The sequence below is a fragment of the Diadema setosum genome, chromosome 18 (genome assembly GCF_964275005.1).
Source record: "Diadema setosum chromosome 18, eeDiaSeto1, whole genome shotgun sequence".
In the NCBI taxonomy this organism is placed as follows: Eukaryota; Metazoa; Echinodermata; class Echinoidea; order Diadematoida; family Diadematidae; genus Diadema; species Diadema setosum.
In genome coordinates this window covers 25865268-25888719 of record NC_092702.1, presented here as the reverse complement: position 1 = coordinate 25888719, position 23452 = coordinate 25865268, and the positions used below count along the sequence as shown (strand labels likewise).

Sequence of the window (23452 nt, the reverse complement as noted above, 5' to 3'; positions counted from 1 at the left end):
AGGATGTAAGCACTGGGCGGTATTCGAACCCGGGTCCTCGGTTCGGGAATCGGGAGTCTTATCCACTATGGTACACCCCTACATGATTTATCTTTATTTATCTATTCAAGATTTATTTATTCAAGATTTCACAAAAATAGGAATGCATACAAATGTATGCAAGTACATCTCATATAGCCAAGACAGAATATATACGATAAGTATACATTGATAAGAAGCAGTTACAGGATAGTATACAGCTACATTATTCAAGGTAACGAACACGCAAAGGAATTGCAACATAAGCTTAAAGCTTGAAAATCGTTGCAAGCCCCGTGCACACAATTATGCTTGCAAGTAGTTTAAATGATACTTGATAGGAGTTGGGGGGGGGGTATTTACAAAGACAGCATGGGAACATGAGGGGGAAAGAAGAAATGCATGTGTGGTGCCTATTTGTCCTGTCGGACATTGACAAGAGAGCAAGAAAAAGTTTAAAGTGTCAAGTCATTATGAGCAAATTATACTGATTAAATTGATTAAGTTTCTCATAAATCCCATTCAAATGTCGATTTCAGGGGAAATAATATGTGATCACAGCAAGTTTAATAGTTAATAGTATCCAGGAGTTCAGCGTGAAGCTGATAATAGAATATGTTTGATCGACCTTTTGAAAGTAACTATTTTTTGTAAATCACGAACATGCTGAGGTAGCGCATTCCAGACATCAGGACCGCTATGTCTGACTGATTTATAGGCTAGTGCAGTACCAGGGTTCACTAAATGTATATCTCATGCTTGTCTCGTGGGATACGAGTGAACTGCACTGTTAAGTTGAAACATTGTCGAAAAAGAGACAGGTTATAGGTCTTGCTTTGAACGAAACATGAAGAGAGCAGTCTGTAGGAAATGTGTATCTTCTATCTTTAAACATTTTAATTTCAAGAACAATGGGTCTGCATGTTCTAGGAAACCAGACCCTGTACATATGCGAACAGCTTTCTTTTGCAACAAGAGGATATTATCTGTCAAACTCTTTGACGTTGCCCACAGAACATTACAATACGAAATATAAGGTAAGATAAGAGCGTTATATAACATCAAAAGCACTTTGTCAGAAACAAAACTTTTTACTTTATATAATATACCAATATTGCGGGATATCGGTGTAGCGATATGATTCACATGGTCACTCCAATTAAGTTTATCATTAATAATTATATACGCCAAGGAACTTTGTACATGTTTTCCTTTCAATGCGGGTACCATCTAGATTGACATTAATTTGTTGAGCACCTGAGCATTTCCTCCCTTTAAAGTGAATGAAATTAGTCTTCTGCACATTCAGAGATAGTATGTTACTTCTGAACCATGATGTTAGCTTTGGTAATTCTGAGTTAATAGTGAGTTCAAGGGTTCGAACATCACGATGAGATAAGAAAACACTGGTATCATCAGCAAATAAGGTGTAGGTCAAGATTGTTGAAACATCACAAATGTCATTTATATACACTGTAGATGAGAAATGAAAGTGGGCCTAGAATGGATCCCTGTGGAACACCACATTTCAGATACAGAATGTCAGAATTAACAGAGTTGCAGTGAGTAAACTGTCTTCACATTGACCAGTAGCTAGAAAACCACTGATAAGCCACACCCCTTACACCATAGTGACAGAGCTTAGACAGGAGGATCGAATGGTCAAGTGTGTCAAATGCCTTACTAAGATCCATAAACACACCAATAACATGCTCACGTGCAGCTAGAGCACTAGAGACACAATCATAAAATTTCAAAAGGGCATGGTCAGTTGATATATGTTTTAGTTCGGTGAGTAGGGCGTGCATGACGTACCATCTTTTTGCCGGCTCTTACACGATCGCTTGCAGGAATTATTTTTCAAAAATCGCGTACGGAGACAGTTTTTCATTTCCACGCGTATAAACTGGTGAAAGGTTGTATTTTTTTTACTCTTCTTAATTGTCATTACAGTGAAAATCTCAGGACTGCTTCCCTTGTGAATCTGAAGTGGGCAACCAATCCATTTTGCACTCTTTCCTTCACACTGCACAAGACGAAAAGTCAATGTACTTTGTTGATCTCTGGTGCGGATGACTGTACATACACAAGATTCCCGTCGCATCTGACTAACTCCCAAACTAGCCCGACCAGACGCTGTATAGTACGCTCACGTACAGCGACTGGGCTGTGTATAGTTACTCCCAAACTAACTCAGCCAATTGCATTAAAGCTTTACTTCCGTTCTTTCGTCGTCACAAAGTTTATCACCGTTAAGCGGGAATCGCTAAACGTAACAATCATCAGGGCATGTCAATTTTGTTCTTAATAATAATAAGAAGAATTCAGCCTTTCCAGTGCTTCCAGCGCAGACTCAACGGCCACTGATAATAGTTTATCGATGAAGGTCTTCGTTGGTTAACCACATCATTAATAAGGTTTAGACATCGCAGGGCTGGATTCCAACTCGGGGTCTTGTATAAAAGTACCTACTTGAAAGAGCAGAACATGGTTCATTGTGCACCACAGTGCCCGGCGCGCCGGACCAAACAAACTCAAAATCAGAATGTGTATTTTGTGCTTAACGCTTTAACCCTTCCCCTGCAGGATGATTACTTATGTGTATGTAAGTTTCAGCAATGTACTGTAATGTTTTATGTCTGTTCCTGTTTTTCATATCTCTTTCGATTGTAGGATGGCTTCTAAGAACCACGGCACACAAGGGGCAGCGGAGAATTATAATGCTGTTAAGACGCTGACCCCACTCACCGATGACGAAGAGAGTTATAAAGAGGCCTACCTTAATGGATTCGCAAAGATAGCATGCAAGGAGGAGATTTTGCTACACGTAACCCAAACGTTCGACAATGTAGTGTGGGGAAAACTGCAAGAGACATTTACAGCGGAGACGGATATGCGCGCTCTGGGCATCGGGATCGGTGTTGGTAGGTAGACTAGATACAACACTATTCATGCAAATCATATCATTGCTGATTCGATTCGTGATGTGTTGACATTATCGTGATCCCCACACTCATACTTGTGTGTGTGTGTGTGTGTGTGTAAAGTGTGTGTGTCGGCCATGTTCAGACTGCCTTTTTAGATCTTTTTTTTTTATAACGAGAAACCCTTCCACCTTTTCTTTTATTGCATTGGAGGCAATAAATACGTTCACAGAATATTATCTATTAAAAAAATAGATATAACGTGAGAATAAAAGAGAGAGAGGGAGCTTTATCAATGAATTACAATGAATCCACTTCAGGCCTAGCCTTCCACACACCTCTTCACAAAAATAAATTTGTGTGTTAAAGACCTAATAAAATGCTTGCAAAATTTTTTAATATGCAAAAGAAATGTAAAATATATGTCATGATTATCAATGTAAATATGTTGTCAGTGTCGTTCCGGTTTTCATCGCTTCTAGAAACTCCCCCAAATATCACATTTTTGGAGGACCCCGTTGCAGCTTTTGCGAAAAAGATAGTCACGTGACCAACACCCCTGAACCGATTGATGACGTATAAGCACGGAGTTGTGCTCAGTTAGCAGACGCCGCTCAGCACAAGCACTCAGATTACTAGCTTGGTACACGCGCGTACACGATAGCTAGCCACGCAGCCCGGCCAGGCCCGGGCCCCGCGGGATGTGCGCTCCCGGTCGACACACTGACTGTCGACATACTGTACGCATTACCACGTACATTATCACTAAGTTAGCTTGCACAGATACCTGGTACCTCGAGCATAATGTCTTCCCCTATATGGGTAAACTTCGACATTGATGATGATGATGAAGACTGCAGCTCTGACGATAGCGGAGAGGAAGAGGAGGCACATAAAGTTGAAGGGGAAGATGGGGAGGGAGAGGCAGCCGATGAACCAGAATGTTATCGTGGGGCTGCACCTTACCGATATGAACCAGCTGCATCTCCCCCGCTGCCAGTGCAAGAGCGTATGAACATGGCACCAAGCCCGAGATTATAGACCTCACGGAAACGATCGCCTGGGAAATACAGAGTGGTATGTCTGGTATGCCCCCATATAGTTTAACGTTAGAAAGGATACACTGTATTCTACATGACTGACATTGTAAGTTGTAACTGTCTAGTAAGTAGATTAGAAGAACAGGCCCAGCTCGCTCACAAAGTGAGCGGCTACTCCGGCCGCAGCAAGCAAGCGGGAGCGTCCCGGCCGTGGCCTGGCCCGTCGGCCGGCGCTTACAAGTTAAACTACCAGTAGTAGTCTACTAGTAGATCTAGTAGCAGTCTACTAGTAGTTCCTACTAGTAGTAGTAGTCTACTAGTACTACTACTAGTAGTGTACTATTACCACTACGGCACTAGGTCTAGTAGACTAGTAAATAGCAGAATCTTTGGTAGTAGTACAGAGGCTACACTCTAACGATTAACGGTTAGGGGGATATGTTGTTACAGGATGGGTCGTGGCTAAAAAAAAAAATGAAAAAAAAAAAAACCTAACACGTTAACCAGTTTCCCATAGTCAGTTTCTGCAATATGATCAGTAATTTAGATGCGTCATTTTCTAAGAAAAACGATACCAAGAATGATCGTCAATTTTGGTCGAGTAGTTTTTGTTTTATGCAAAAAAAAATCATACTGTGGAAGGAAGCCCAAACGCCGTGACCGATGAATGCCACGGTGGGGCTGGATTCACGAGTAGGTCTAGGCCTATAAAGCAGGCGAGTCGCCGTAGTATTAGTACAGACACGCAGTGGTGGTGGGGCTATCGTGAAATAGGCCCCACCGCAGTCACACGTGCACTGTACCCGTGCGTTTATAGCAAGCAAGGGTAGGTCCTCCTAGGGTTTAGGGTTAGGTAGGGTTGTATTTATGGTTAAATTGGCCGTTAAATTAGTCGAGCCGAGGGCCATATTATAAAGTCATTTTCGCCGCATTCAAGAGTATTCACTGTGGAAGGCAGCCCCACCGCCGTGCTTACCTACCGAGATGAACGCCACACGGTGGGGCTGAAACAGGCGAGTCGCCGTAGTATTACTATTACTACACGCAGCGGTGGGGCCTATTTCACGAGTTTGCCGAAAATAATGGATATCCAAGCGTACCACAGTTGTAATCTGTATCATTGGCATTATTAAATCCGATACAGTTCATTAAATATTCTTTTGTCTAAAGGCTTAGCCAATGACAATAGTGCAGCGCAGCACCTGCTATGCGCTCGCTAGCTCGCTCCCCCGCCAGCGCTAGCCAGTGCAGCCGCCGGCCGCGCGCCGGCTGTCGCTGCGCTGCGCTAGCATAGCCTTGCCAGCTCGCTGGCTGCGGCTAGACTGGTCGTGAACGACTCCGTTCTTAGACGTCATCACAATTTAGAAGTGATAGTGCGCCGCATGCGGTGAAAGTATAGCAAGTTTTCCAAAACCGAGGAAATTGCATCCATTATGTTAACAAATACAGAACAAAATTCAGAACAGTAAAAAACCCCGCACAACCATAGAATTACTTAGAATTTAACATTTAATATTATTACATCATTGAGAAAAAAATGCCTAAACCATTTTATTAGGTCTTTAAATGCAATCATGATTTCATTAAAAAAAAACAACAATAGCGGCTTGAAAATGTACAAACGTGGTGTCACGCATTCGCACATGCTATCACACACCTCTTCATAAAAATAAATTTGTGTATTGGATGCAATCATGATAACATCAAAATGTCACGCGTATTCAAACATCCTTCACACGAAACTTGTGGTCGTCTTTTCAGCTTAAAGTTGCCTGCGTATGAGAAGCAATCATTATTTCACACTTAAAGAAAGCTTGTAAAACAAATAATGATACAATAATGCGAAATTGCTTGGATATGCGGTCATTTGTGATTTTTTGGGGAAAATTTGAAATCCGCCTGCCAGAATTTTCATGAAACTTGTTTATATACTGTATGTATTACCAGATTCTCTAGAGAAAGGTTGAGCCATGGTGTCAAAGGCCAGGTGATATATTTTTCTTCATATCTTGGAAACGGCTCAGTGGAATCTAAATATGAAATTTTGTACATATTATGCATGTAAGGCCTAATGCAGGCTGACAATGATTATATTGGAAATTTTGGGGTCATGGGGTCAAATTTCCATGTTCAAAGGTCAGGTTGAAACGGTAAAATTTTACTACTTACAGTTGCTATTATACGGACGCAATCTCGCCGTGATTTTTTTTTTAATAATTACGGGAGGAAAAGGGGATTCCCAACTCCTTGACAATTCCTACCCAAACACACATGAATTATACATATTACTTCCAACATGATTAACATACATTACATCAAATTTCCTTCCAAATTGCTTACCTCCAGACATTTCAACATCCCCAAATCCCTTATCCGGATGAGCCCCGGTCCCGACTTGTCCGGATACGAGAGGTTCAACTGTAATTCTGAAATGAATCCTGAATTTTCTCCATGCCGTCGAAACTGATCTATGCATACACTTACTGCATGAGATACTTAAACTAGGTATATCATGGTTTATCATGCATCACTCTGCAATGATTCCGCAAGGAAATATTTTCGTCGTGGAGCCAGAGGTTAAGTGAAAATGCTAACATTTCTTCATATTTGAAAATAGCTCAAAGTATTGTGGGGAAAATTGGATACTACCTGTTAAAAATTGTTTGAAGAAAGTTTTGGCTATGGGATCGAAAGGCAAAAATGGTCAAAGGTCAAACGAAAATGTTCGAATTCCCGAACACTAAACTGCTCTCTTAAATAGTTCAGCTTTCCAAATGAAAGCTGGTTATAAAGTGACGTATAAACACTCAACCTATTTGGGTTTGTGTCATCAAACATTCCAATATATAATTTCAATATTTCGTCATTCATAATATTATGTCACTATTGTTTCACATGATAAATGGTCAGGATATACTACAGACCTATTTGGGAGAACAGTGGGATATGCCGAAGGTACACCAGTCGCCATAGCGGCATTTCTAGCTGCTTTCGTAATTTCAGTTTCTTCATTTTTCTCCCTTCTGTCACAGGGGAGCATGAATTGAATATCTTGCAACGCCTCCAAAGCTACTACAAGCGAATCACGCAAGTTGTTGTCGAGCCAAACGGCATGATGCTCCAAGCGTTCAAGGACAAAGTACGAAATTTCGACTTATCCAAGTCTGTCGTGACCGAAGTCTTCCATGGGACCCAGCAAGACTTCATCCGCAAACGGAGGCACGACGACGTGAAGTTTAACCTGATAACGTCAGTCCATAGTTTGTATTATGTTGATGACTTAGAAAAGACCCTGGAGCAGCTATTAGGTATGCTGAAACCTCACGGAATTCTCCTCGTTCACATCCAGTGCGGTAAGTATTCCAGACTCAAAATCAAAATGAAATACAAAGATAGATGTCCACATAATTTCATCACGTAAAACGTCTGTTGCGGGACAATAGTATCTTAATCATTTTTTTAATCAAATTTCAAGCAGAGATCATTATGACAACCAGTACAGCGTTGTGCTGATATATATAGTTTGGATGCTTTTTTTTTAAAGTACACCAACAAGAGAATTCCTGATAGGATAATTTTCTCGTGAGGATTTTATTTTGTGAGGAGTACACTTGTCATGCGACTTTTGTGTTTTCGCAGAGGAATTTTGCATTGCTTCATGTTTCTTTGTAATAGCTATGGAGAATACTTGTGAGTGTCTTTTATTGATAGGGCCTACTTGCGTGTGCTCCAGGGAATCTGGAGGATCATTTTGCTATACTAGTAGTCTGTCCTGCTGGACAACTAGAACCATGCTGGACTAGCTTCCGAACTAGTCCGTCTGGGCGGGCATGCTTGCCGGACTAGCTTTACGCTAATGGGGCTTGCTGGACTAGCTTTTAGATTACGACGGACTAATTCTGAGCTTCGCTGGACTAGCAAGAAAAAAAAACGAAGAATAGTCCAAATGGTGTCCATACGAACTAGCATTTTGCTAGTCCTTGCTGCTGGACATAACATGCTGGATTAGATTTTAGAATTCGTCCGTGTGGCTGGACTAGCTTTAAAATTACGACGGACAAGTCTTGAGCGTGGCTGGACTCGCAGAAAACTAGTCCAAATGATGTTAAGACTAGCATTTTGCGAGTCTAGCACGTTGGACGGGCCTAAATGTTAGTCCAGCGCGTTCGACTACCATAATGCTAGTCCAGCAGGCGTTACGCTGGACTATATATAGAATGTGCCAAAGCTAGTCCAGCGGATGGACAAAACATTCATCCTCTGTCTTGAGTTTGGTTGACATCGTATATATATATCAGGGACTTGAATTTTACTGATTGTCCTGTTCGAATGATGACCATGTGTATACAAAAAAGAAATAAAAGTATACAAAGCACAAATATCAACCACCTACATACAATACAATATTACTTTTCCAATTATAGCCATTTAAAAGACATGTTTCTATCAAATGAGAATGAAAGCAAAACAGGGCAAATTATGCTAGTTCAAAAACCATTTCTTACAAAGCTTGCTTTCAATTTTTCAAGAGAGAAATATCAAAAGCAACTGAATTCTAGAAATATCGCAATGGCCACTGGTATGCCTCCACCATATCGCATGGTTCTTCCATTAGGTCTACAGTACGTCTTGACGATGTGAGATTTTTCAGTTTCACATTTTTTGGCAAAAATATCGAAATGACATGTTAGATTTAGAGTTAGAGTTAGATTTTATTTGGATGGAGGGCTAAATTGTTTAAGTGAACAAGTATTTGGCAAATAGAAGATTTCACTTGACCTTTAACCCTTGCCATTAATTGACCCCATGACCCACAATTCTTCAGATAATCACTAACTGTAAAATCAATTTTGTAAAGAAAGCACTGTGGACCCTTAATTGCCATTGCTCGATGGTTTATTTCTGTTTGCAGGCAATGATTGAATGTAACTCACATAGTATACACAAATTGTCATGTTTAAAGTATAGTGAACGAGAAAAAAGGACGATATTCATAAACAAGTTGATTTATACATTTCTGGAAAGCTTAAGTCTCTAGGAATATGAATAATTAACTTTCAGAAGGTAGACACGTCTCCAGAACGATGGAGAGATGGTGTTTTGAGACCCTTTTTTAGACCACCTGAACCCGATCTGACGGCGAAATTTTGGTGACCAAAATTATGACCTCACGAAATGTGCGCTGTGCTACGCACTCCGTCCACACAGTGGGCTCCGTCTATGGAGGGCCGTTGCGGACGTGGTTCGTTTGGGGCATACGTATAGAGAGGCACTTGTATACGTACATGTATGCCCGTATACGTACATGTATGCCCGTTTCCATGTATGCCCCAAACGAGTTGTGTCCGAAGCGGCCTTCCATATCCGTCGCCTCTCCCTCGCTTCTTCTGCCACCCCGACTTTGCCACTGTCACTATCAGTGTTATTGTCACTGTCATCACTCAATTCACTCTCAGTGTCAAACTCAAAGTCTTTCCGTACAATATAAGGTAAAAATTGGACGTTTCAATGTCTCAGTCGAGAAAGCAGAGGCGACTAAAGACAGGCCAGATATTGTATCCCCTCACCAAGAAATACGTGCTTTATGAATGGCGGCCTCGGTGTCCCGCTGCACTCGTAAACGGTTTTGTTCATTTCGTGACGTCATATTTTAGGGCTCGAAAAAGACGGCTGTTCCGGAGCGAATATCGGTGAAGCAAATCAGTCAGTTTTAACTCGCGATTTCTCAGTGGCGCAAATATCTTTTAATAAGTCACATTAAAAATCTGTTTTAGGAGACATTTCCCTCCGCTTTACCATGTTATTTTATATGATTTTCTTGATTCTAATGTTTCGTTCACCATACTTTAACAGTAAACGCTAACAGTATGTTTGAACACATAAATTGAACTAAACAATATGCTCACTAAACAATGTTTGAGCACTCAACCATCCATGCTCATTGCTCACTCAATATGCTGTAATGATCAACATTTTATCTTTGGCTCAACTGCTGATAACACGGCCAGTTAGATTTAAAACGTCATCTTTGGAAGAGCATTTCAAGCTCAGCACTAATATAACCATTTTGCACTTCTCATCAATGTTCTCAAAAGTACCATTAAAGGTAGAACCAGTTGGAGCATTTGAATCAATGAATAACTGTTAGCAACCATGGTAAAACATATTGTCTCGGGTTTGGGTTGTGTAGTCACTTGCTGGGCGATCGTATCTCGTCCCAGCATGCAATTACGCCAACGGGATGGTGCTAACTTTTATTTTTTATGAAGCATAGGGGCCCAGAGAAGTTTAATGCCACCTTTCACCCATTTTTTTTTTTTTTTTGCCTTTCTTTATGGGGCAGTTTTCCTGTATTTAAATTCCTTGACATCTTTGCTCTAAAAAAGTATACGAATAATGTATCAAAACCAACCATTGGTTCCTAGGCAAATAAGTTGAGGAGCACCAGTCTCTCTCTCTGGGCCACCATGCATTCATTTTGTCCATTATTAAAGCTCAAATGGTATAGTTTTGCTTTGAAAGGGTGATTTTTTTTTCATTTTTTTTTTTTAACTGGATGATCCTCGCTCCAAATAAGTCTCCAGAACCGGAGAATAAAATTAAACACTTAAAGTGACTTTAAGTGACAGAGTTTGAATAATCAATGAACGGCCACTATAGGGAGCTCTGTATATAATCCTTCGGGAAAAATCTCGAGGTCCCCCCGAGATATTACATTTTTGTGTATATCAAAAAATGACATATTCACCCGGTTGTTAGAACTTATTCTATACACTGAAACCAATTAGGGATTTTATTATTTTTATCGTTTTTTTTTAAGAATTTCCAAAACTATACTTTGGCTTTAAGCCATTCTGCTGATAAAGTTTATTTTCAAAATATGAGAAAGAAATTTTAAAAGTAAACATTTTCGTTTTACCTTTGACATCGTGGCCCAAATCTTTCAGAATCTTTCAGAAGACCTTACAGAATCAGTGTGCATTACTGCATGTATATATCTAGTTTTAGAAGTGTTATTAAGTTTATGCATTGATTAATTAATCAAGTAATTATGTAGATGCGTAAACGAAGTTTGAACATTACATCCACACAGAACCTGACCGTCTCAGAATAGATTCCTTGCAATGTACAATAATATTGCATACATAATATGTATGCACTTACTGTTGTTTTTTTTTTTCTGAAGCGATGTTCAAATTCACAATCCTTCTAGAGTTTACATTCCTTTTTAAACGTGTCCGTGAATTCAGCTGTGTCATATATTCCTTTGGCCCACCGTGTAACGCATGAAGTGCTATATGCACATGCAAGGTCAACCTTGCATGTGCATCTTTTGAATAGCGGTATGCGTGAGTCACCCGAGCGAGTTCTTCCATATATAATAATAGTATATCAATTTATAAAACACAAAACCTATAGATATTATACATTCTTCTGCGCTGCAAAAGTTTCTGATGTACTTGATAATGAACAGTTTAATGAAAAGTTGTGTTTTGAGTCGTGATTTAAAGACTGCTATTCATATACAGTTGGGGTTTTTCTGACGTCTAATGGTATAGGTAATTCCAGAATTTTGGAGCTGCACAGGCAAATAAAATATGCGCCATTTGTTATGCGTAATTGAGCTGCAGCTGCGTTCACGCCATGTTCCCGGCGGCCACGGCAGCTCCATTTGCCCGAAACGTAGTGCGCCGTGGGTAGATGACCGCCATACAGGCGGTCTGCTGTTCGTAGTCTCCTGGCTTCAGACGCTTAGTTTGACAGCAAAGACAACAGTTGCATCCTACAAAGAAGTTAGAAGTTAGGCAGCTAGGGTTTCTTTATTTCACCAAATCAAAGAAGATATTGAAAACAAACATATACATCGACACTATAGAATACAATTACAAACATATCAGTTAAACAGTTTAAAAAGAAATGCTATGGTAGGCAGCAGCCAGAAAGGAAATGTCCTTTATTCTTGGCTGACCTAAAAATATTCATTAAATAACTGTTATCAATGTGTTCGGAGCAAGTAATACATAAGAACAGGGCGAGACAAAGACAAAACAATCAAAACATACAATGACAAATAACAAAATACATGATGTCTCATAAAATGAGGGATAAGACATACTCTTGACTTAAATGAGCTTGGGTGTGATTACTAAGGATAATTGTCTTTATAACCAGATTTAAATATATTCAAAGAGTTAGCATTACGTATTGCACAGGGGAGAGAATTCCACAGACTGACAGAGTAAGAAATCTAAGAGTTTTTTTCTTTTTCATAATAAAAGATTCTTACATATATACATATTTCCCACTCGATATCTATACATATCATTCAACCGCAATATTTTCAGAGATGAAAAAAGTGGTGGAGTTGGGTAAGATAAGAGGCATGGGAATAATTCGTATTGCACATTATTTTTTGAAGTACCAAAAGTCTTTGAATATGACATTCATTAGCATTACCCCAAACAGTTATTCCATAATACAAATGGTGTGAAATTATAAGCATTATAAATTGACAGCGAAACAGACTTCAGGAGAGAATTTAAGTTTATACATTACATCAATATTTTGTAATAAGTAAGTACAAACAAAATTAATATGATTTGACCAATTCAATTTATTGTCTACAAAAACTCCGAGAAATTTCACTGACGAAGCCTGCATGATTTTAGAACCACACAGGTTAATAGATACAGTGTCAATGCAACATATTTTCTTTGTAAATATCATTAAATTCGTTTTTGATATATTAACTACTAATTTATTCATTCGTAGACAACCTGTAACATATTGCAATTCCTTATGAAAAACCTCTTGTAAAGAATCAATAGCATCACAACACAAAAATATCCTTGTTTCATCGGCTAATAAAATGCATTGTAAACTATCAAAAACATTTGGTAAATCATCTGTATACAAAAGAAATAAAATAGGCCGCAGGATCGCCCCTTGGGGCACTCTGCATCATATGTTTTTTTATATTCTGAAACACTCTTATCAATTGATACAAACTGCCAACGAATACTCAAATAACTTAAAACCTTTTAAAATATCTCCACGAATACCATACTGACCTAATTTAGCTAAAAGAATATTATGATCAAGCGTGTCAAATGCTTTGCTCAGGTCTAAAAATAAGCTCAGTAAAAATTTCCAGCTGTCTATTGCACAGATCACCGTTTGAATAAAAACAATCAATGCAGAAGATGTGGAGTGTCCCGGTCTAAATCCATACTGATTTTTCTTGATAATATAGCACTTCGTCAGAAATTCAACAAGCCTAGGGGAAATACATTTTTCAAAAAAATGGAGAAAACAGATAAAAAGGATATTGGGCAATGATTTGTCATTTAATCAGGGGAACCACCCTAAAAACTGATACAACTCTAGCTATCTTAAGTTTATCTGGAAAAATACCGGATTCCATACACTGATTAAATATTGCACAAAAGGGTTTACATATCAAATTGATAGCACAATTCACATATCACTATTATCGTATCCAGCTCTGACATCATTCTTAAAACTAATTACAATAGCAATTATTTCTTTACAAGTCATTGGTTTTAAAAATGCGGTTTACTCAAATTTTGTAACATATTGAAGGTAATTAAATTCATCTGAATCGTCATCAGAATAATTAATATCGCAAGCAATATCAACAAAATATGTATTCAACAAATTACAAATCTCTTTCTCATTTGTTATTGTTTTATTGTTACACTTGATATGTTTAATGATTGTTTTCTTATTGCACTTTTTCCCGAAGGCATTATTTATCACATGGACCGTGTCTTTTTACTCTTCCCACTACTCTCACCTAACTTTTTCTCATGATATTTCTTTTTATCAAATTGGTCACTTCATTTCTATAGCTATTATAAAGAGTTTTACGATAATCATTCGTAGTCTCGTACAGTTTATACATTTTACTTTTTTTAAATAATTGACGAATATTATTTGTACACCGTTCATTATCATTTTCCTGCGTTTCAATGGAAACAATTAACTGTATTTGTCAGCAAATGAATTAAAAAAAATCAAAACTAATGTCACCGTCATATTATATACCTATGACGTGGATTCCACTGGATTCCAGACTGGATCTGACAAGAATCAGTGGTAAAAATATTGTCAAGTAATGAGGCGGATGAGTCAGAGATACGTGTGGGATAATGAATCAAAGATAACAAAGAATTCAATGACAACGAATTCAAACAAGTCATTTTCATATTGCACATACCCTACTTTAAGCAAATCAATATTAAATCACCTATCAAATAAAAACATTTCTTTTCCTTTTTAACAATATCTAAAATATCATTCAAAGACTCACAGAATTCATTAAGTGACTTATTGGGTGGTCTGTACACAACACGTATCAAAGAGGAGGTATTGCAATTTGTTATTTCTATATACTCTAACATCAGTGTCAGTATCAAGATCACATCGGCGATTAAAAGATATGTCTTTGTGTATACCTAAACACCTCCCCGCGTTTAGTTTTGCGACTGTTACCAACGAACTCATATTGTCAATATTACACAGTGATAAAGGTGAATCATCATTTAGCCATGCCTCACTAATACCAACAATTTTAATATGCATAGACAAGGAAGAGAGAAAAAGCAAAAAAAAAAAAAAATCATCAAAACGGATGACACAAACTTTCACATTAATATGAATACGGACAGATATATACTCAAATCATTGTTGAAATATCTATCTTCTATGAAATCATTGAACTCCTCCGGTGTAAAATTTGTTTGAAATATATCATTATTACTTTCAGATTCAGGTAGTGATAAATTCATTAAGAGTATTAAAATCAATATCATCGAGACATCCTAGAAATCTATGCTTACACGACATTACACTCCTACTGAACACAAAACACACATATCGACACTGGAACATAATGATAATGACTATACGACTTTACAACATGCAGGTACCAACGTGAATATAAAATGAAGTAAACTTGTATATCAATACAAAATAATAAAGATAAACGGAGAGTTGGATTGAAATACAATCATATACTTATACAGCTGTACTTGTTTGCGGGTCACAAATTCGTATTTATGCACAACGTTTTACGTGTGTATAAATGACAATCATTTTGTGTTTAGTATCTTCAGGTCTTTTTCACATGTAATCAGTTTTGTGATGTTCTTTACCCCAGATGTACCAAAAAGGGCGATCACACGGCCATCAGATGACCAAATTGTTTTCTTGTTGTGGGCATTGGGGGTCAGTGACTGAAGTTTTTGGTTTTTCAGCGTCAGATCTTCCATGAGGACGATTCTGCTTCCTTTCAACTTTTTGCGATTTTCGGCGATCTCTCTTTTCTGCCGGTAGCTAGTCAACCGACGATGATGGGACGCGGGCGTGACTGGAACGGTAAAGCCTCATTGGTTGAACGAGCAGATTGAACAGGCTGGGCAGTTTCACATGGGCTCCCAGTCCGATTGGACCGATCGATGTCCTTGGCCAGGTCCAAGGTCACTCCAAGCTTTGTCTTGATGATGTCTGCTGCTAACAGGTCCGTCTTCTCTCCTCTTTTCGCTTGCAAGCCAAAGATACGGATGCATGATCGCCGGGTGCTTTGTTCTTGGCTGTGTATGGAGTTCTCTAATCTCGTGCTGCATTGCTCAAGTCTGTTGACGTTTTGCTGAAGATTCTTCACTTCTTTGATCTTCTCCTCCAAGTTTTTTTTTTTTTTTTTTTTTTTTTTCAGGTCAAACATTTCCCCTTGCAGAACTTCAACATTCTTCATGAAATCTCAAGTTTCTTTTCACTGGCAGTCCCAGCAATTGACTCAAGGAGGCCAACAAATTCTTGATTTTTTTTTTTAACAGGTCCGTAATCACCTGACTTGCTCCTGCAGATGATTGCCTGGTATTCATGGGAGTTGAGTTGAGACTTTCATAACGAAAGCAAGTGAACATGTTGAAAATGGTTGTATCAAACTGGTTCGCGTGGTTCGCAAGGTACATTATTTTTTACCATTGGGAGCAGTGTATTCTAAAAATGTTCGAGTTATCACATTTTTGATGCATATGTGTGGGTCAGCTGTATCATAAAACATCCTAACAAATAAAAATTCGCGATAGAACCTAAGATATGATGAGACATCACTATTTTTCTCAATAAATCATGGGAAAACGTGAAATTTTAGAAGCAAAATGGCTCAGGCTATACTTTGAGATTCCATTTTAATGATGATTAGTATGATGAGACTGCCATCATTCATTTTTTTTTTTCATTGTGACGATCAAGTTGGACCAGAATTAAATTAACATGTCCACAATACCAATTATTCAGAATGAAGGACAGCATACAAACAAGTTCAAATTTGCGTAACTGCTTCAAAGGGCAAGTTAATCATTCTGTACTGTCGAGTATTGCAAGCATAATTGTGCTTTTGATCAAGTATAACCACTCTGCCGACTGAGATACGTGGGAGTCTAATGGTTTCTTACGAACACGCATTGTGTTGAAATGTTGTTTGTAATTCATTCGCATGCAAATAATGTAGGTTTATAGAAAACTACTCAAACGTTGAAAGTATCGTGACGGGAAATGTAAATAGTATGTTAGAATGCTTCAATGATTCCTGCTGTAGATTGATTTCTAAGGGGGGGGGGAATTCTAGCTTCACTGGCAGCGTTAAAGGGACATTCCAGACGATTTTCATAATTTTACATCATGTAGTACATAAATCGACAACTCCATGTATAGATTTGTGGAATTTATTGTGGTTCTTGAGCAGAGAAACAATACTTTCAAAAACCTTTAACAAATTACACTGAACAAGGATGATGACATAAGAGGTTCACATATTTCAGAAATGTAGCAGTGTAATTCCATTACAATACTGCTTGCTTGCGAGTTCACCTGTGTATAATCTATGCATGCCTTCTTCTTTTGTTCTGCTTCCTTGAGCCCCAACTCATGCATTCTTATGGTGACTCTGCTATGTCATCATCCTTGTTCATTGCAATTTGTGCTAAATTTTGAAAATATCCTTATTCTTCTTCCCAATTACCACAAATTCTGAAACTCTGTCCTCAGTATAACTAATTTATACTTGTTCAAATGTGAAAATCTGAAAATCATCCGGAGGTCTCCTTTAAGGGTGACAATGGGGAAGGAAGATCTCGCTCTTTATCACAATGGATGACTAGAGTAGAGGGAGTCGAAAGTACATAGACTTCCGCCCCAAGGAGCAGACAAACACATATTTTCTATTTTCTTCTTCGTGCTGTCGAGATCTGAAAAGCATTTATTAGTTTTCATCAGTCGACCATGCATTTGGTATTATTGTTTGTACTGTACTTCATTCGCAGGCAAATGATGTAGGTTTATAGAAAACTATACTCAAACGTTGAAAGCATCGTGACGGGAAATGGCATGTTAAAATGCTTCAATGTTTACTGCTGTAGATTGATTTCGGGGGGGGGGATTCTAGCTTCACTGGAAGCGTTAAGGGTGACAATGGGGAAGGAAGATTTCGCCCTGTATCACAATGGGGTGCACGTCGCGAGACCGACACCCACGAGTCATACAGCCCACAAGTCATACAGCTCATAAGTCATACAGCCCACGAGTCATACAGCTCACAAGTCTTACAGCCCACTAGTTACTAGTATGCAGCCCACGAGTTCGACATCAAGTAGAATAAGCCCAGAAGTTATACAGCTCATTGTGTTCGACACTACACACATTAGCTCACGAGACCGACACTATGCAAACAAAGCCCACGAGACCGACACTACGCTTAAAAGGCTCACGAGACTGACATTAGGCAAACAAATCTCACGAGACCAACACTCGGTAGAAGAAGCTCACGAGACCGACACTAGGCAAAGAAGGCCCACGAGACCGACAGGATGAACAGCGCCACCTATAGATCAATTAATTGCATAGGGTGTCCAGATAATGGCATAAAGAAGATAATGATGGAAAAGGAGAGTTTCTTGGGGGATAACCCAGTCAATTGCCCTCCCTCGCCCTCTGAACTATTATTTTTTTTAATTTTGTTTGCGCGTTTGAGTGTTTGTGAAAAAGTAAACAAAATTCAGTAAAAGTGCAAAAGATGTTTCAACATTAATTTCGAAAATGCCCAAACACCCTCGTTTCCCTTTCCGCCAAACATAAAGGCCTCCTACCGGTATACACCTGCTTAGAAAAAAAAAATAAAATGAAATGATGTTGACATTTAGATCAAGCAACTATAGAATGATACCCAGGTGTGAAATGAAGTTTACCAAAAAAAAAATATTTCACAAAAGGGGCAATGTTGCAGTGCACACTTGCTTTACATGATATGGGAGGGGAGTAGTCATCTGCAAAGGTGCTGATTTAGTACAAATTCACAGAACATGATATAATTGTCTAATAAGGTACCTTTAAATGATTCGGGGGGAAAAAAAGATGCATCCATGAAAACAGCTATCTATTTCATGAAAATATACCGTTCTGAGGAGAATAATTTTACAAATACAAGCCACAAATCGAGGTGAATCGCTGCGATATAAAACGTTTCCATCCGTTGAAATGTCATGCTTTATAGTTACAGGAAAAAAATTACAAATTGAACTGTATAAAGCAGGCGGGTATAAGCAGGAGGATAGGATATCTAATACGGAATACTTGACTAGTGAAGCGAGAAAGAAAAAGGCGAAAAAAAAAATTACATCCTGTCCACCGTCTATCTAAATATTGGGAAAGCCTATTAAGAACAGCACGATGGCATCTAAAACCCAACAATACATCGTTCTTGTCCTCTATTATTTTTCATACATTTTTTTTTTTTTTGGGGGGGGGGGTCCCATGAAGAGGACAATTTCATTTTAGAAAAAAAAGAGATAAATTGGTAACAATGTCGCTTCCCGTAGCGTGACAGAACTGCCCTCTAAAAGCCACACTTGTAGAAATACAAAGGCTTATCATTATGGTGCTTTAGTGTTGAGGCCGTGGTGGGAGTGTATAGATATTCACACACGCAGTCACGCCGGCGACAAACATGTCAGCCCCGACTCTCACGTACGGACTCTTCACCTTTTTTTTTTTTTTTTACTCAAACAAAAATAACCAAAAGTTAGTAATGTAACCTTTTAAACACAATAATATTTATTGCCAGAACATCTGGTGATCGAACCGGGTTATCATACAGTATGAGGACACTGATTCACGCCTATAAGAGAGTGTGCTTCCTTTGATTTCTTCACATTCAACGTACAAATAATAACGGCGGTTATTATTATGACGGTGGCCAAGTGAGGGCGCACCTGCAATTGGATATGCTAATATTGGTTTTCCCGGCCAATTTCGCACTTTTTTTTCAGTCCAATTCCTAATTGCTGCATTCACTTTAGCACAATTTAGCCTAGATGGCATGTTCGGTATTTCAATTTTATAATCTTTTCATTCAAATTCATTTTGGAGCATTCAAATTACCTTTAACATCATTCGAATCAGCACTTTTTCCGTTCAAATTCGTAAGACAAGCACCATTTCGCAATCGTTCATTCAATTTAGCGTGATATAGTCACGTGATCACGTATATGCTGCGCTCGTTCATTCGAATTCATTCTTGGGCATCCAATTTCGCATTTACTGCAGTCAATTTAGCACACACGTTTATGCTTTTATTGTTTTTTTTTCATTTTCATTGATCATAGGTATTGTTTGCAAACATCATAACATTTCGTATTTTCGTATTCATTCTTTATTCTGATATCATCTTTGCAACAGTACTTTCAAAATATGTGTCTGTGTTTATAATGTTCGATAGCACTATTTCATTCACAGATACATTAATCTCTTATGAGAACGAAACAAAATCCAAACCCACAACCTCGGGATATGCAACCCATATGAAATTATACACAAACTTTTTGTTTGTTTTATGATATTCTTTATCTGAATTTCATTCAATATCAGGTCCATGTTAACAACGAAATTAATATATTAACAAAAAAAAACACCTGTATTCTTCTCTCATGTGCTGCCAAATCTTTTTTTTTCCAACATACAGTAGGCCTACAATGTATTTGGGGTCTTTTGTTAAAAAGACGCATAATGCAACACACGCACACAAACAAATATCTATATAACTATATATATATATATATATATATATATATATATATATATATATATATATATATATATTAGTATATAAAAGCGTCCATAGGGCGAATACACGTCTCAAAACGAGGTATCTTGATGGGAATTCTTTTCAAAGGGGAATTCTTTATTCCCGTTACGGTTTCGACAATAATGCCTTATCATTGATCTCAGGACTAGTCCACAGTAGAACACAGATGATGTAGAATGTGTGAATTTAGGACCGTAGCATCAATCCAATTTAGGGGAGACTGCCAGCGATGCAAAAAAAAAAAAAAAAAAATGGGTGCATACATTGGATATTTATGAAAAAGTGGGTTATGGGAGAATGTACAGCTATACATAATGTATCTGGGGGTTTTTTTTCGAAAAAGAAAAGTTGTATTATTTCATTAACATACAGAAATTAGTGGCGTAAGATGCATTTTGCGCTTTTGTCAATTCAATGCTTCATTGAGTCCATACTAAGACATAATTTTTCAAAAATGGCAATTTTGCACTGTTCCGAAAATTAATATGCTTTTTATCAAAAGTATCATTTATTCCATATTTCCCCTTAAGGCTGGAAATAGCGTTTGTTGGAGTGAATTTTGAGTGAAAATGTTCACTTTCACTAATTTTGGAGTGACCTCAGGGATCACTCAAAGATTTTGGAGTGATTCCTGAGGTCACTTCAATTAGTGAAAATGAACATTTTTACTCACAACTCACTCCAATTTCACTCGAACTTCACTCCAATTTCACTCGAAACTCACTCTTTTCTGTAATTCACTCTTTCAAACGTGAACATTTTAACTCTTCTCTTTTTTTAGAGAGAAACACACAGTTATTTATAAACAAACATGTTTTTTTTTCTCTCTCTCTCTCAGACACACATAAACACACGCGCGCACACACATTTTTGTTATTGCTCCCATTGAAAATCTGCACGCTTAGCTTTTTGCCGGAATTATTAAAGATGGCGAATAATATTGCAACCCGTTTGCAATATTGTTATGGCTTAATTGTTATTGTTCTTTCAGTATCAACACTTGAGATAGAGAGCGAATTGCTCGAAAATTATTTTGTGTGTAGAAATAGACCGTTAGTGAATACAGCATGAATTTTGTTCAAGTTTTTTTTTTAATCTTATATATATATATATATATATATATATATATATATATATATATATATAATCATATATAAATATATTTATATAATATATTATTGTACAGTTGATATCCATGCACGCATGTGATGTCATACTGCACAGCATCTATGATGTGAATTATACCAATACATTGTGTGTCTACACATTAAACTACTACTAGCGCTTGTCGAATTTAGTGCGTTTCGGACAAGTCAAGAGAATGCACATTAGTATCTTGGTAGCATGGCTCTTATTTTACTTTATTTTTTTATACGTCCACAAAAGAAATCAGGCACGTGTACTGAACTTCTCATCTCCGCTTTACCAATTGTTTTCCCTTGCAGAAGACGACTTGATGCACATGATGTACCGGGAAAAACCATGGCTTCTTAGCAACCATAACCACAAACTGTTCTTCACGTCCAAAGACGTAGTTGATTGCGTCAGAAACAAGGTCTGCGATGTCACCTGCTTTCCAATGAAGATTTCATACGACATTACAGAACTCTTCCAGGAATATTCCTCCCTTGGTAACAGGATTCTTGACTTCTTCAGTTCCCAGAGTCACTTTCGGGACACAGCTCCTGCCCATGTGGTAAAAGAGATTGTAGGATTCTGCCGGGGACACAGTAAACGTGACGATAGAGGGCGCTTTATAACCCACAGTACTGACTGCTGCATTGTTGTCGTAAATAGTGAGTAAATTAAGTGGGTTTCTCATTGGCTTGGAGACTAAGTGGAAACCTGAGCCGGTGTTCCATAATTAAGCAAGAAATCTAACCAATAAGAGTTCGACTTTTGGCACTTACGCATCAAAGACTGCTTTCGAAGCTACTGCCGTTACATTTTTTTTTTTTCTGAATTTCCAACCATAAATTGCGCCCACAGTAACTATCGCTTGTCCTAGATCTCCATGCTGTATGCTATAGGCCTACGTATCAGCAATGAGTACTGATGTTGGCCCTGCAATAACACTGGGGTTTATGAAATTGTATAATGATTGTGCACTTTGTAATATTCTATACTTATATAGAAAAGCACTGACTATGAAGAACAATCGTGCTTTGTTGTAGATGAAAACCACTTGCCTTCCGCAGCGAATTCTCGTGGGGTCAATGTTTACATTCCACACGTGCCAAGCACACCCCTCCATGTTGACACTTTCTAGGGTTTCTACTCTTTCCGGCCTTCATCCCAAAACATTAGGATTTTTGGCATAACTCTATTTAATAAAGTACAGAGCAGGGCACATTCCAAAACAAGTGGATTTCCGTTCTTGCCTGAATCTCTGATAAAGTACACATTCCTTGCTCATTCCGTAAATTCTGACCATTCCTCGAATTACATCGTTTGGAATTCTATGTTGTGTATAGTCCACTGAAGAATTCTATGTTTTACCCTATATCAAGGTATGCACCCAAATATTCTATGTTTCTCATAGCTTCCACATAATTTGAATCACCCGAATACTTTTGTAAGTTTAAAGAAATGCATTAAGCTTTGAGGTATAACTATCGCTTGCTCTGACGAAGCAGAGAACTTTTATTTCCTGGAGAGCGACTTCTCGAATCGGGGGACTTTAGCGAAAGTCTTCGTGTCGCACAGTTAGACAAGTCCTGTAATAACTCATGTCGATCATGTACGTGTGTCAACGAAAGTATCTGCCAATAAACCAGCAGTTTACCCAGAAATACGCTCTTCCATTTGAACTCCATGTATGTACCTCTCTCATCGTGATGGTGAATTGCGTGAATGTATCTGCACGCACCTTATAACTAACTTACTCCCTTCCATTGCGGAAAATCTGCCTGTCTATTGGGGGTATGATTCCCGCTCGGTAAACATCCTGCAAACCCCACAGTAGTCAGTGCCAACACACACATTTTCCCGCAACAATATATATATATATATATATAGAGAGAGAGAGAGAGAGAGAGAGAGAGAGAGAGGGAGAGAGAGAGAGGGAGAGAAATGTACATATACATATATATATACATTATATATATATATATATATATATATATATATATATATATATATATATATATATATATATTATATATATATATATATATATATATATATATATATTATTTATTTATTTATTTATGTATATATATATATATAGAGAGAGAGAGAGAGAGAGAGAGAGAGATATGCATACATATTTGTAAACAAACCTTCGAATAAACGATCCTCATATC

General features: G+C 38.0%; 1 protein-coding gene across 1 annotated transcript; it reads left to right on the top strand.

The window, feature by feature from the left end:
• Nucleotides 1-1557: 1557 nt before the first annotated feature.
• Nucleotides 1558-21951, top strand: LOC140241414 (histamine N-methyltransferase-like). Its single transcript, XM_072321144.1, has 4 exons — nt 1558-1580; nt 2692-2942; nt 7015-7335; nt 21593-21951. The coding sequence occupies exons 1-4, from the start codon at nt 1558-1560 to the stop codon at nt 21949-21951; spliced, it is 954 nt and encodes a 317-aa protein (XP_072177245.1).
• The last annotated feature ends 1501 nt before the right edge of the window (nt 21952-23452 follow it).